Here is a 16,063-nt window from a genome sequence, read left to right as displayed (position 1 = left end):
TGACCCAATTCGAGCTGAGGAGTTGAATGAATCCTACATTAGAGTACGAAACCAGTTGTAATGAACAATGTTTAATTATGTTCGTTATTTCTTCAATAAACATAATTAAACTCTACATGGTGCTTTCCAGCAAACTGAATATTTCCTCTTAAATATATAATGTAAATGAAGACTATATTCTTCATATTTATAATAGAGACACAGGAGATAGCAGATACTGGAATTTGGAGCAACAAGCAATCTGCTGGAGGAACTCGGTGGGTCAAGCAGCATCAGTGGGAGGAAAGGAGTTGTTGATATTTTGGGTTGAAACCCTGCATCAGGTCCTTTCCTCCCACAGATGCTACTTGACCCGCTAAGTTCCTCCAGCAGATTGCTTGTTGCTTCATATTTATAGTATTTGTGATTGAATATACACACTTTAGAAAAATAAAATTGAACCAACACAGTTAATTTGACATATTACTGTTATCAGAAACTGGTGGAGTCAATAGCAATTTCTCTCTTCCTGTCAACTCAGATTTATTTTACAATGTTTGTCAATTTTGAGGTGAAAGAATGAGAAGTGCAAAATTGCAAAGTTAACACCAGTGTCAGGAATTTTTGTAAACCGAACTATTTAAATTTTTTCAAAAATTTACATTTGTGATCTTTTTTGAGCTAGTAAAAAATGCATTGGGATCTTTCCTGCTACTTCAGCTACTAAAATGGTCTTTGAAACCTTCCTTTCTGCCACCAATTCAAACGCATCAAAAGTGCTGCACATTGCAAATAAGGCCATTTAAATGCCTCAGGCAGAAGCTTTAGCATAACTTAATATACCTACTAGCTTTTCTCAGATTGGAATACATGTGTAAATTTTAAGGTATGTGAGAGAATTTCAACTGTTAACCTACACATCTTGTACTTTTTCTTTAGAAACTCCATCATTGATTTATCCTCTTGAAGATCAAACCGTGGTTATTGGGGAAACTATTGCTCTGCAATGCATGGCATCAGGAAGCCCATCTCCACGAATTACCTGGTTAAAAGGTGATGAACCTCTCGTGGTTACAAAGAGGCATCACTTTACGCCTGGAAACCAGCTGCTAATCATACGAAATGTGGTGTCAGATGATGGGGGTAAATATACATGTGAGATGTCTAATCCACTTGGCACTGAACGAGCTCATAGTCACCTCAGCATTTTACCATCATCTGCTTGTGTTGTGGGACAAAACAAACAGGATGGAACAATGACTGTGGGTATTATCATCATTGCAGTAGTCTGCAGTATTGTAATAACCTCTCTAGTATGGGTATGCATCATCTACCAGACCAGGAAGAAGAGTGAAGAATACAGTGTAACAAATACAGGTGGGGCAACTAAGAGTTTATTACATAATGTTTGTTATTGATCCAGAAGCATTTAACATACAGCAAATTATGTTAAAGTATAACTTGTATACATGATCCTCTGCTGCTTTCTATATGATCCTGTTGCCAGTTTTAGATTTTACAGTTTCATGATCCTGGAAAATGCTGCTGCTTTCTCTGTCCAGTGAATTTTGCATAGATTTGTGAGTTTGCCCTTTGCCAAAAAAAGTTGTTAACCGATTTATTGACATATAATGTCAGACAACATTTTTGGTCCTAGCTGGATATCCATTTTGATTTGTCGCATTTATCTGTACCCATACTCCACACAGGCAAGTGGTTGACTTCCCAACTTCTTCTGGCACCTTCAACCATCTGCATCTTTTCTAACAAAACTGGTTAATTACATTGTTGACATTAAAAATTCTGCAGCATCCTACCACTCAGAATTTTGAATCAAAGTATATTGTGTTGCAGTAAGCACAGGATAGTGTTATTAAAGGTGAAATTAGTTTTGATATAATTGCACTCAATTATGTCAATACCAATTTAGCTAGTCTCCAATTTTAGAAAAGGCAGTAGATATTTGTATAAATGTCTTGATGCATAAAATAAAGTCGAGAAAGAATTTTAACTATAATCTGCTCAAAATTTTTTCTTAACTTTCTGAATCATTCACTGTAATGAACAGTTTCTTGGTTAAACTGTCAATTTTGAAAAACTGGCAGCATGGATATTTCCTTTGCAATGAAAATTGCACTCATCATGGCTGTGGTTGAATTGCCATGGCTTTTCTCTATCTGCTTAAGTACTTGCATCCTTTCAATAAGGTCACCAAAATTACACTTAATATTGAAAAGCAGGACTGATTACCGTGTCTTGTGGCAACAATTTGAACTGTTCTACCAAACTGTCTAGTGTCAATGACCTCTCGTCAGAACTCCATTCTGCTTTGCAATTCTTGCTTCCTTTGGACAATTTAGTTCATAATTTCATTCTTTCCCTCATTTTATTCATTCCGCCACAGATTCCCCTATTTGAGCTGTGCCACTTCTAGCATAGGCAATTGGAGCCTATCATAGGTCCCTTTCATTAATATTTTTATGGTTCCAGGTTTTTTAAGCTGACTTTAGATTCCCAAGTTGGTATGTTGATGTTCTAAATATGTGTAAATGAAAATCAAAAACCTGCAGGTGCTGTAAACACTGCAAGAGAAAATCACCAGCTTATAATAACCTTGACTTGTTTTTGACTGAAATATTAACTGTCTTTCTTTCCAGAGGTGCTGCCTGATTTTGCAGTGTGTTTCTGGCATTTAGTTTTTATTTTAAATGTACACTCTGGATCATTAATCTGAGAAGTGTGCAAAATACACAATCTTCCATGAGATGATGACATAATGTTAATTTACATATAAACCTTGGATGAATTTTGACATGTAAATAGGGAAAGTCTGTGATAATACTCAATTGACCTCAAAGTGAAAGTATGACTTCATGCCTGACATGTGTTTTAGCATGTATTTATGCATATTGCAGATGAAACCATCGTACCACCAGATGTACCTAGTTACCTCTCCTCACAAGGGACACTCTCTGAACGCCAGGATACTTCTATCAGGGTAGATGGAAGTAGCAATTTGCAACTAGCAGCACCTATTCCCAGTGGACATACAGAGAGCAATGGTATGTTTTTTTTTCCCATTTTTAATCCTTAGATAACACAATACTTTTAACAATATTTTCTATTCATGCAAAATAGTACATGAAGTCAATTGCACAGAAATATTGCAAGATGAAGTATTTGTGATAAATTGGTTACTGTTCTACATTAGATTGATTCCTATAAACATTGTATAGCTTTTGTAAATCTCCTGTTCTCCTGCTTTGTAAAAGTAAACTAGGGTGTTTACAACATGACTGTCAGGATATGCTCGTTGAATCCCATATAGTAAAAAGTCTGATAATCCAGCATGTTCAGGACTTCACTGATGCTGGACTAAAATTTTCTAGACTACTGGATGAAAGTTCCATTAATACCCCAATATTTTTTAATTCACTTTTTTAAAAAGATGTTCCATCATTATAATAAATTTCCCAGTGAACCAGCAAAGTTTGATGGGAGAACAAGAACTGGGACCCTGGTAAGTCAGAAGGAAGTGTGGCAAACATTACCTGGTTTTCCAAATGGTCAAATAGTGAATTATTAGAGTTTTTTCACAAATTTTTAAAACTGGGAAAAAGTATAAATGAATAAATACTAGCAGAATACACTCCTTTTACCTCAAGTATTTACTGGCAAGGCATTAATGCTTTTGAATTGGTTACCTGACTACATACAACTATAATGGCAGGCTTTTAAAAAAAAATACAGACTGAATAATTGCCAACAGTAGAGCACAATTTTGTGCAATGGTTGGCCAAGATATTTACCTCCCAGTACATTTTAAGCACTACAAGGTGGTAAAGATTTGGTTCAACATCCGTAGGTTCATAAGTTTAAATACTTGCACAGTTTTGGAGTTAAGAGAGGGTGGTATGTAGAACCTGTCATTAAATGTTGCTGATGCATTGGCTAACTCTTTTCCACATTTTGTTATCAAGTTCTTTTTCCATAATACCATCATTTTCACGAAGACAATTTTTTTTTTTAAGGTCTGTGTATAAATCCTGGATTGTTAACAGTGAGCATTAATTTTGCAGATTGGGCAAACTGTGATTCAAGAATGCTAACAGACTGTTATTACAGGTGTATGTCGGTCTGATGCCGGAAGCTTTGCAGATGTGGACAGTCGTAATATTCACTATAGGAAAGCAAAGTATTGTGTTGGATGTAATATAAAAGATGAATGTAAAAATGTAACAGAAGGAAAACTGTGCTCAGAAAAAATAGGTATGTGATATTTACCTACAGCTTCAAAACATGTAGAAGGTACTTGACACTTTTCTATATTATACAGGTAAATTTTTGGTTAAGGAGAGAGCTGAGCAAATTTAGAAATGATTTGCTTCAGAATTTTGTTGAACAAAATTAAAATTTGGTTTAAGTATTCAAGTACGGAAGTTTTAAAGAATCACAGGTCTTCATCCATGAACCATGATACTTATTAAGGGTAGGTTAACTGTGCATTACAACAAAAACGCTTCCATTCCTAGTTCTACAGCATGGAAGTCATTAAACTACTTGCAAATTTGAACTGGCTAAATCAATGGATTATTTTTAGTAGACGTGTAATATGGGTATTGAACCACCATATTTCCTAGTGCCTTCAGCTGCAGCCTTGAATCCTATTCATAATTTTGGCGTGAAGGTAGATGGAAACCAAGGATAATACTTGGGTAGCCCTGAAGAAAACATTCCTTGAGAAACAAGCTTTATGGATTCTGAATGTTGGCAATGCTATAAACTGCACTTTGTTCATTATGCAGAGCTCTGACTTTTTGCGTGAATTAGATTATCCTCAAATTCAGGCAATTGGTTAAAGCTCTTTACATGTGTATCTGACTTGGATTTGGGTGCAGAGTACTTCAATTAAATATTCTTCCAGTGTAATCACAGATTAATCATGCCTTTGTGCTAATTATTCTGGATTAAATTGGATGATCAGCATTGGCTGATAAATATAATTTAGGTTTTATTTAATATAAAAAGCCTTTCAAAGCAACAAACAGAGTTTGCTGCTTACTCTTGTTAAAGACTGCTCAGACCGTATTGGAGTATTCAGTTGATGTATGGTCTGATGGGATCCACAGTAGAACCGAAGGGGGGAATTACAGCAGATAGTAAGAATATGGACATGAAGAATGATCTGAATACTCCAATTAAATAATGCAATTTTTGGTTTAAGACACTAAGATTAAAATTTCTGGCCTTTCTCTTGAAATATAATTTGTTCTATTAGTTATTTGCAGACTTTGAGCAAAAGTAAATTTCAAAAAAATTTGCATGGATGTTCATCATATGAATGTAGCAATAGTTCTGTATCATTATAAAATTCTCCAAGTGGGTGTACTTATTTCATATAAGCAGATTTATATTGAATGAAGAGTCCTATCCAATTGCATATTGTATTAACTATCATGACAACCAATTACTTGTTGTAAATATTAGTTCTGGTTATGATTTTTCTTTTAAAATTGAACCATTGTAACTTGTTTTTTTTGTACCAGCCCAATCAAGGTTATAAAGTAGTTTCAAATGAATATCTATCTATATTGTATTTGATTGAATGTCTGTGCTAATAGGTTTGTTTGGTGTTCAACCCATAGTCTGCATGGAACAGTTTGATAATGCCAGCATTTACCCAAAAGAACTGGAAGCTTCAAGCTCTTACAGAAGTATGGATCACTCTCCTGAAGAAGATGCTAAAGTACAGAATAGAATCAATGGAGGAATTTTAAATCATTATCCATGCAATGGGACTTCCAGTAGTATGAAGGAAAGGGAAGGGCCTGTTTATCCTAGCAATCATGATAGGATGACATCACAGCCCCAAACCCTAGCAGCTGTAAAGATTGTTGACAAAAAAGGTAATATTTGGCTTTAGTTGAAGTGTGACAAACAATAATAGTTCCACCTTGAAAGTTTATTTGTAGTAACTAAAAAGCTAAAGAACTAGCTTTCTGTGGAATAACATGCAAAAACTATTTGTCTCTCCACAGGATTTAGATTTCTTGGTAATACAATTGTTAGTCAGCTTTACCAGGTCTAAAACTTTTAAACTTGTCTAATTTTTCAGATACGTCTTCCCAACCTGTGCAGTTAACTCAGGAACTTCACAACCCTGTGCATCTTCCATCTCTGGAGGCCTCGGGCAATTCAGCATTGTTGTGTGAGAAACCTCGGACTTTATTGCACAGTAACACTGAAGTTGACATCAAACAGACTTTGCTACTTAATGGACAGTTTCCACATTCTTGAGACTTTGCCTAAAAAGCAGAAGTAAATTGCAGAAGAATGCAAACTTACACCTGTGCACTGAAAATTTTGTCAGCTTTTTGTTACTACCTCACCTCCTTTAGCTTACCTCTCCAAGATGAAGAGATGTGGCAGGACACAGCTTGTATAGGGGAAGACCTATTCGAGCGTTCTTTATCTGTGTATATAATTTTTTTAATCTTCCTTGGGAAGAATTAATAGCTCGGCAGTTTACTTGCTTCTGAAGCATGTAAATGCGGGGGAAAATGTATAAAGGAATGTTTTGTTTAATATGTTTGTATATAAGAGTTTCATATGTATCTTTTACAGAAGATATTTTAAACCTATTTAGTGCATGAATAACATGACATTTTTAGATTTCTTTGAAACTTTCTCCTGGTTGGTTGCTGTTTTAAAACTTTATAAAACCTTCTGGTGCCTTATTACAAGAGGTTATAATGAAAGTAACATTGAAAGGATAAATCCACTTTGTTCTAAATGGCGAGATGTAATTGCCTCAAATTTCTGGGGATTGCACAAATTTGTTAATGATTCTTTATCATAGACATTTTCAGACAGGTTTTTTTATATATAAAAATAACTCCTCTGTGGTTGTTAAAGTTTCCCATTGAAACATACTTCAGATATTACAGAAAAGTCACCCAAAACTTTGTCTGATCACAGGATTCAAACAGAATAGAATTTGTGTTGTCACTCACCATCAACCAATTGGACACCTGGAGAAGTTGAAAATGCATCTTATAAACTACTTCTCCAGTTCACTTAGTGTTCTCATGAGCTGTTAAGCAATGTCCTTCTACATGAATAATTTGAGAAATTGGTGAACTGTATTGAGTAAAATAGAATTTAGGATTTAACTAAATATTGCTACAGTAGTCCAAATTTACAAGGGTTTGTAATTTAGAAATTAGAAAGTTTTAACACTGCAAAATTTGGAAACAAATATTGAATTTTAAGCAGCATGCAGCTTTATAATTTTAAAAACTGATAACATCATACCCCTTCTTAGCTATTTCCATAATGAAACCGCCTCAGAGACACCAAGTAAAATGACTGTCCATCAGTATTTCCTTTTACGTTGCCAGAAAGGACACGGCAAAGCTGCTTAATGAAGGCAAATCGAGGAAGTGTTACTTTTCTGCACAAATATTTATTTATACAATTTGCTAAAAATATACATATTACAGAAATGGAAAATATAGAAATGTCTAACAAAATTGAAGTGTCTAATAAAATTCAATTTATTATATTCATTATAATAGTTCAATTATATTACAGCAATATTCCTGTTTATTATTATAGAAGCACCTTGTGGATTTTATCATATGTTCCTAAAAAAAGAAAACCTCCAAGACTGATCCATGTAACTCTGGGGATGATGCCTGAAAATAAGCTGTGGAAGAGGAAAAAAAGAGTGGTTAGTATCAGAATGGCACATGTTGGAAATGAATAGTAAAGTTGCATTACTCTAAAGCATCTTGTGCCATTTTCCCAACTCTATTCATGATTTTCATTATGTTATAAACTTCTTGTAACACCTCATTCAAGGCCCAAGCACTTAGTATTACATTCTGCACCACAAAAAAAGATGCTGACTATTAAATAATAACATCTTGTATTATTTATAATCATCACATAATGAGGTCCCTCTTCATGTGCAATGTTGTAACCAGTTAATATATATTCAGTTGCCTTGGTTGGGATTTCTTGCATCAAGAGCACACACACACAATACCTCGTTAGTTTTATCAAAAGGATGGCATACAATTGCTTTTGCTTCTCTAAAGTAGCAGTGGGGGGAGAAAAAAGCCTTCACTGTGACCAGGAAAAAGTGCATGCTCATTACAAGTCACTGCCATATAGGTAAAGGCAAGTACAAGGGCTAAACAAAGTTTGCTTCAAAATGCTCATCACACTCAAAACACATGAAAACCCAGTTCCGCCAGTAAGGTAGTTACATTTATACTACAGCCACCAACAATTATTTTAAAATAGCCACACTTTAATTTCTGGACTACTGTTACAGCTTGCAGTTGGTGCTCAGGTTTGTTCTAAGAGCAATACATATTATTACTGAATGAGTGACCTTGAATTCAGAGTTCAGAATTCACTTGAGCAAATTGAGGAAATGAATTAATTAAATCCAATAATTTGTGGGCAACCACAGAACAAAAGCTGGCTGCTCGTTAAAATAGTGGACTGTTTGAAAAGACCCAAGTTCCCAAAGCAAATGATGTATAATTTTAAAAAGCTCATCGAGTGAAATGAAAAAAAAATCAGTTAAGGTTCATGTACCTACAAAGTAGACTAATGTTCTGCACAAATAACCTGGACAGCACTGGCTGCCTCTTCCTCAGGTAGTCCCTCTTGATTGAAGATGACTTCCACTTTTGTGGGTGCTGAGGTAGCTGATGATACCAAAGTGGTGCCCACAGGTTGAGCATGAGTGCTTGGTGAGGAGACAGGTGGGTAGTTTGAGGTGGTTTGTTCCTCTCACCAATGGCACTGGGTTTGCATGTGCTCCTGGGCATTCCCATGGGGAAGTTGTACTTTCTTTCCCCCCCAGGAGGTTTTGAGAACATCTTTGAATCTTTTCCTGTGACCTCCTGGTCATCTCGTGTCATGATGGAACTTGGAATAGTGTGTATTTCAGGAGTCTTCTGTGAGGCATACAAGTTTAATTAGGGCTGAATGGTGGGGAGAGGATGCTGATGTTGGTTTGCTGCTTCTGCTAGTGGATTTGAAGGATTTTATAGAGGACATTGGTGCTTTGAGATGCCTGCGGCAGGTAGTCAATGAATCAGAAGTGTACAGGAGGGCAGAGATCACCGCTGCTGATAGAATGTGAGTTTTGTGCCAGGTCTAAATCCTTGATTAACAAACACTTTCCATCAGTTGGCCAAAGACTGAAGGAGATGGTGAATTTTATCATTGATGTCTGCCTTTGTTGAGACTAGCTTATTAGAAATGATAGTGCTTCAGATTTTCCAGGATCTCGTGGACCAGAGTATGGTCTTCAGGGAGCAGGTTAGTAAAGGACGTTTGTTTCACAGCCATTAAATGTGAGGCCCATTCTCAGGGGTGCTTCAGTGAACAGGTCAACTTGCTCAGTCTCCAAACGTGCATACACAAGTGTTGTCCGCAGATGGTGTAAGTCTCGCGCCGGGCCATACCCATATCTGCAGCAGGTCTCCAAGGTGAACAGCCTCTGGCATGTTGGAACAATGTAGGTAAGGGAAGTCGGCAAGCCAGATCCGTAACTTCGGGATAAGGATTGGCTCTAAGGGCTGGGTCGGTCGGGCTGGGGTGCGAAGCGGGGCTGGGCACGAGCCGCGGCTGGACGAGGCGCCGCCTCCCCTCCCTCCGGGAAGGGGCGGTGCGGTGGGGACTCTGGATGCGCGCCGGGCCCTTCCTGTGGATCGCCCCAGCTGCGGTGCCCGTCGGCCTCCGCGCGGGCGGGTGGCCTCGGCCGACGCCTAGCAGCTGACTTAGAACTGGTGCGGACCAGGGGAATCCGACTGTTTAATTAAAACAAAGCATCGCGAAGGCCGCAGGGCGGTGTTGACGCGATGTGATTTCTGCCCAGTGCTCTAAATGTCAAAGTGAAGAAATTCAATGAAGCGCGGGTAAACGGCAGGAGTAACTATGACTCTCAGCTGTGTTGCTCAGTCCAACTGTAATTCAATACCTGTCATAGTGCAGGTGAGGTGGATACCCTCTCGCTTGGACAAAAGTAATTTAACAGCTGCCAGTCATTAGGGGTTTTGTCATGAGGTCTTGTGTTTGTCTGACAAAACAGAACATGTGTTATGACAGGACTATGCACAAAGTAAATTGGCAGGAGGAGGACTTCGTTAGAGTTAGTTTCTCTCCTTGTCAAATTATGGCTTGCCAGGAAATTGAAGATAGAGGAGGATCAGTCTGTCACCCACAGGGAGATTGGCTAGGGTTTTGTCAAGATCAGAGTAGAAGTCCTTGTGGCCACATTCAACCCAGGGTTGGATCAAATGTACCGAATTTTGACTATTTTGCTGGTTTGATTTGAGTCAACTGAAGTTCATTTCTCCTGCAGAGACACCAGACTAGCTCATTATTGATGAGAAAACACCCATAAAGCTGTCCCTCCTCTTGATCTGTCCTTCTTCAGGGGAAGAGTCTAAGTGGGAAGGGGCTGAGAGGGAGGGGAGTAGAGGGATGAGGCTAGTACATACCAACTGAACTACAGTGGTGCATATCTTTCATATTCTGAACAGAATAACACAAGAATGCCGATCAGGACTGCTCATTTCAAAAGAAAACACATCAATACTGGAAAAAAAGTAGTTAACTAAATTTAGAAATGACGAAAAGAAAATGTGATTCTACTCAGCTAAACACAGTAACATATCAAGTTGGTGATCTCAACTATTTTAAAACAGAGTTCAAGATATTTCAATTGCATGCAATCTCCTGGAAAATCACGTGTTATGAAGCAATGCCACTGAAATATAAGATTCAGTGAGAAAAGTTTATCTGGTCACAGGGAATAAAATAATCAAAATACTGTGGATGTACATTCTCCACACTGATGTAGCAGTTCAAATAGAAGGCTCATGGCTGCCTTAAGGGTAGCTAGGAATAAACAAATGTCAACCTTGTAAGCATGCCAATCCCAAAGAAAGAATGTTTAGATAGCAAAGAAACTATTCGTTACATCAATGTAGTGACAGAATCAGAGAGATACGGAATGAAAACAAGCCCTTCGGCCCACTGAATTCACACCAACCATCAGGCACCCATTTTTACATTAATCCTACCCCAACCCATTTCATTCGCCCCCAAATTCTACCACTCATCTACTGACTCAAGCAATGTACAGTGGCTAAGTAACCTAATAATCTGTGCATTTCTGCAATGTAGGAAGAAAGGAGAGCACAGGGGACAGACCCAAATGGTCACAGGGAGAATGCAAACTCCACACAGATGGCATTGGAGGTCAGGACTGAACCCGGTGTTCGCTGGAACTGAGGCAGCAGCTCAACTAGCTGTGCCACTGTGCTGCCCCTTTATCAATAGCTTCCCTATACCATTTTGTAGTGTATACGTGTAAGGGTGCATTTAGTTGATTGTACCATGTGGTATGACAATACATTATTGTACCAGATGCTGCTGTTTAGTTGAGAGTTCTCTCCATCTATAAAGGATGTTCTGTTAATAGTTTTGACCTGTGATAATTGTTTATGCAAGCAGCAACATAAAAGAGGCTACAGACATTGCACTGATGCTGAGTTTTAAATTTGCTGCTTGAGGTGGTAGCAAGACAGTGATCTGGTGCAAAGGAAATGGAGAAAAGGTTTCTCCAAGGACAGATACCAGGCAGTATTATGCACAGACTCAGCCATTTGCCCTGCATATGAAACAAGTGGAAACATTTACAAGGACAAGCACCATTGTTAAGGTAACCAGTAAGGGACAGAACTGAGAAATGCAGTGATGTGCAGAAGGAAAGTATTTTTGTTGGTGGTCATAGGAGTGTAAATATACGAACTGTTGCTAAGTCTACCAATGCCGTGAATGATGGACAAGGTCTCATATTCTGGTTTCACAAATTTCTGGATGGCAAGTACCTTACTCTGTTCATGGAGCACAAACTGTGGGTGAACTGAAATCAACCACTCTAATAATGAAGGCAGCATGACTGCCCATTCTGTTATAAGAGGTTGACTACACTACACTACTGAGCACTGCATGTCAAAACAAAATCCCACGGTAGATACACTATCATGTCTGCCTTATGAAGAGGCAATGCCTAACATGGCTCAGGGTATTTTTCAATCGCATGTTGCTGATGGGAAATTTTTTTCAGATCTAATTAGTTAAGACAAATAGCAAATCAATCTACCCTTGGAAAAAGATGATCTACCTTATCTATGCCTTTCATAATTGTATAAACTTTTATCAGGTCCTCAGCCTCTGACACTCCAGAGAAAACAATCCAAGTTTGTCCAACCTCTCCTTATAGTTAATACTTTCTAACCCAGGCAACATCCTGGTGAACCTCTTCTGGACCCTTTCCAGAGCCTCCACATCCTTCCTGTAATGTAGCAACCAGAACTGGATTTAATACTCAAAATGTGGCCTAACCAAGTTTTATACAGCTGCAGCATGACATCCCGAATGATGAAGCATGCTGTACATCTTCTTTACCAGCCTATCCACTTGTGCTGACACTTTCAGGGAGCTATGGACTTGAACCCCAAGATCCCTCTGTACATCAATGCTCCTAAGGATCCTGCAGTTTCCTGTGCATTTTCCTCTTGCGTTTGACCTCCAAAAGTGCAACACCTCACACTTGTCCAGATTAATCTCCATCTGCTATTTCTCCACCATACCTCCAATTGATCCAGCTGTATCCTTTGACAACCCTCTTCACTATCCACAACGCCACAAATTTCTGTATCATCTGTAAACTTACTAATCAGCCCATCTACACTTTTATCCAAATTATTTAAATATAAATTTCACAAACAACAGAGGTCCTAGCAATGATCCCTGCAGAACACCACTCGTCACAGATCTCCACTCAGAGAAACACCCTCTACAACTACCCTGTCTTCTGTGGCAAAGCCAATTTTGAATCCAATTTATGAAGTCACCCTGGATCCCATGCATCTTAATCTCCTGGATCAGCCTACCATGAGGGACCTTGTCAAATGCCTTACTAAAGTTCATGTAGACAACATCCACTGCCCAACCCTCATCAATCATTTCCATTGCCTCCTCAAAAAGCTCAGTAAAGCTAGTAAGACTTGACCTGCCCTGCATAAAGCCATGCTGACTATCCCTATTAAGCCCATGCTTTTCCAAATGCGAGTAAATCCTATACCTAAGAATACTCTCCAATAGCTTCCCTAGCACTGAAGCTAGGCTCACTGTTTTATAATTTGTAGGTTTACTGCCTTTCTTCAACAAAGGAACAATTGGCTACAGTCATCCCCTGGTACCTGCCCCATGGTTAGAGAGGAAGCAAAGATCTCTGTCAAGGCTTTAGCAATCTTCTCTTTTGCTTTTCTCAATAACCTGAGATAGATCCCATCAGGCCCTGGAGACTTGTCCACCTCAATGCTCTTGGAGAGCCAACACCATTTCCTTGATATAAATATGCCCTAGAATATTAGTGTATGTCACACTGATCTCGCTATTCTCCATATCCTTCTCCTTGGTGAATACCAATGCAAAGTACTCATTTAGTACCTCGTCCACATCCTCTGGGTCCAGGCATAAATTCCTTCCTTTGTTCTTGAGTGGTCCTACCCTCTCCCTAGTTACCCTCTTGTTTTGAATATATGTATAAAATGCCTTGGGATTTTCCTTAATTCACCTTGCCAAGGACATTCAATGGCCCTTTTTTGCCCTCATAATTCCCTGTTCGAATTCTTTCCTGCTTTCTTTATATTCCTTAAGGCGTGGTTTTCAACCCTTTTCATGCTGCGGATCCCCAGAACATGTCCTTGTTAGATGGCAGACCCCCAAACCCCACAAAATCAAACAATCGATGATCCATGCATACAGCACTTAAATTACTGCACATAGGCCCTATTGAAATAGTGACTATTTCAATCACCGATAATTACCAGCGGTGTCTTTCAGTGTTCAGTTCAATGTGAAGGTTGTGCCTGTTTTGCACTGCAGAGTTTGTCCAAACGTGGTGGTATGTGCGACAAACATACACGTATGTCATCCTCAATATTCAGTCTTGATCTGTATTTGGTTTTCAATGGCAGTGACTGCAGAAAATGCTATTTCGCACAAGTAAGTGGTTGCAAATGGTAACAGAACATTGACGGCTTTGCCGGACAGCAGTGGATACTCCTGGGAACATGCCATCCAGAACGGCAACAGTGACATTCGGTTGAACTGCAAGCGCAAAGTCCTGTCAGATGACAGTTCAGCCAATTCTTCTTGTTCATGTCCAGTTAAATCAGCAAGCATGCATTCAAACGGATTTCGAATCCAATCAAACAGGCTCATGTCATCATCGCCAAAATACTCATGGAAATAATGTGACAGCTGTTGAATATGGTTCAAAATGGTGCTCGCAATGGCCTCTGTCTTAGTCAGCCATCAACAGAAACAAAGACGCCTTGCTCGCATCTTCCCTTCCAGATACGGAGTTTTTTCTGGAAGGCATTGATTTTGTCATGCGTTTTCAGAACATTTGAGCCAGGTCCTTGCAAATGATAGATTTAAGCTGTTCAAAATGTTGAAAATATCTGCAAGATAAGCTAATCTGGCAACCCACGTCTCATCTGTCAAGAACTGTGCCAATGATCCGTTATGCTCATTTAGAAAAATGAGCAGTTCATCTCACAATTCATATACACGCTGCACAACGCGGCCTCGTGACAGCCATCTGACTTCTGTATGTAGCAACAAATGCTTATGCTCGGCTTCCATTTCACGGCACATGTTTTCAAACAAACGATGATTGAGCGGCCTGGTTTTGATAAAGTTAACGATTTTAATGCACGTGGAAAACACATCCGCAAGATTTTCATCCATATCCTTTGAAGCCAAAGCCTCACGGTGAATCATGCAGTGGGTTGCTGCTACACGTGGAGCTACTTCTTTCACTCCTGCGACTAGACCCAACTTCCGTCCCGTCATTGCGGCAGCACCATCCGTGCATACTCCCATACACCGTGTCCATGCCAATGCCGATTGTACAAAAAAAGTGTCAAGCACACTGAAAAGTTCTTCACCAGTTTTCCCACCTGGAGCGCCTTGCAAAACAAGAAGTCTTCCAAAGCCTCTCCTTCCCAGCAATATCGAACATAAACCAACAACTGCGCAGCACTGGCAACATCAGTACTTTCATCGTGCTGAATTGCAAATCTGACTTGCTGAAGACATGCTATCAGCTGGCTCTGTATATCTTCCGCCATATCGCCAATTCTTCTGCTTACTGTGTTATCAGACAGTGGAATGGCTTTCAGTTTTTGACTGGATTCTTTTCCCAGTACAACTTCGCACGTATCTACTGCTGCAGGCAGTATAAGTTCTTCTCCAATTGTGTGAGGCTTTCTGGAACGTGCTATTCGTAATGCTACCAAATATGATGTGCGAAGAGCCTTTTCATTTACAGTGGTGCAGGCTGTCATTTTGCTTTTCTGCTTGAGGTACAGCTCCTTTCGCCGGCCAAAATATTCCTTTGGCTTACTGGCAAATATCTGGGTGCACTGTTGTTAAATGGTGCTTCAATTTCGCTGGTTTCATTGCATCGTTGGACAGTGTTTGCAAACACACAACACAGAGAGGTTGGTCCGCATTTGTCCCCACTGCGATGAAGCCATATGAAATGTATTCTGGATCGTACTTGCGTTGTTTTCTCTTTCGGTCACCCTTATCCCCTTCGTCATCAGAATCTTCCGGTTTCTGGTCAGCCTTTCTCTTCATAAATTTCTCCATACTCAGCAATACACGCTGGACAGTTTAATTACTATTACTGATAAACAAAATTATCAAAACTGATCTAAAATTTACACGTTTGCACACTTTTCGTTTAACAGTGACGTCACTGGCGTAAGTGCACAGTAATAAGTAAGCAATATTATTAAGGCATACCGACAACGTCACTCAGTCTCAGTAACACTACAGTGCACAACAGAATAGTAGTGAGTAGTGAACACTACTGACTATTCTGACTACACAAGTCGAATATTAAGCGGCAGCTTACCAGAAGGGAACACTGTCTAAGATTGTCGCCTATAACAGATAGAATAGATATGGC

The 16,063-nt window shown here is 39.1% G+C and overlaps 2 protein-coding genes across 5 annotated transcripts in view; one reads left to right on the top strand and one right to left on the bottom strand.

Annotated features, from left to right (window-relative positions):
- The window catches only part of lrig1 (leucine-rich repeats and immunoglobulin-like domains 1), a 76,533-nt gene extending 68,990 nt beyond the window's left edge, over positions 1-7,543 (top strand). The window contains exons 15-19 of one of the 4 annotated variants that reach the window (XM_052017927.1): positions 919-1,032; positions 2,895-3,041; positions 4,105-4,248; positions 5,601-5,885; positions 6,095-7,543. In XM_052017927.1, coding sequence (XP_051873887.1) covers positions 919-1,032; positions 2,895-3,041; positions 4,105-4,248; positions 5,601-5,885; positions 6,095-6,276 — 872 coding nt within the window. In that variant the 3' untranslated portion in view covers positions 6,277-7,543. Of the gene's footprint in view, positions 1-918; positions 1,357-2,894; positions 3,042-4,104; positions 4,249-5,600; positions 5,886-6,094 lie in introns of all 4 variants that reach the window. The other 3 variants (XM_052017926.1, XM_052017925.1, XM_052017924.1) reach the window with 3 other exon arrangements.
- The window catches only part of slc25a26 (solute carrier family 25 member 26), a 189,511-nt gene continuing 180,988 nt past the window's right edge, over positions 7,541-16,063 (bottom strand). Inside the window, exon 10 of the mRNA XM_052017929.1 lies at positions 7,541-7,687. Coding sequence (XP_051873889.1) covers positions 7,591-7,687 — 97 coding nt within the window. The 3' untranslated portion in view covers positions 7,541-7,590. The remainder of the gene's footprint in view (positions 7,688-16,063) is intronic.

This window comes from Pristis pectinata, chromosome 6 (assembly GCF_009764475.1).
Source record: "Pristis pectinata isolate sPriPec2 chromosome 6, sPriPec2.1.pri, whole genome shotgun sequence".
Lineage (NCBI taxonomy): Eukaryota > Metazoa > Chordata > Chondrichthyes > Rhinopristiformes > Pristidae > Pristis > Pristis pectinata.
The sequence above is the reverse complement of the archived record's forward strand: the minus strand, read 5'-3'. Positions and strand labels throughout refer to the sequence as shown.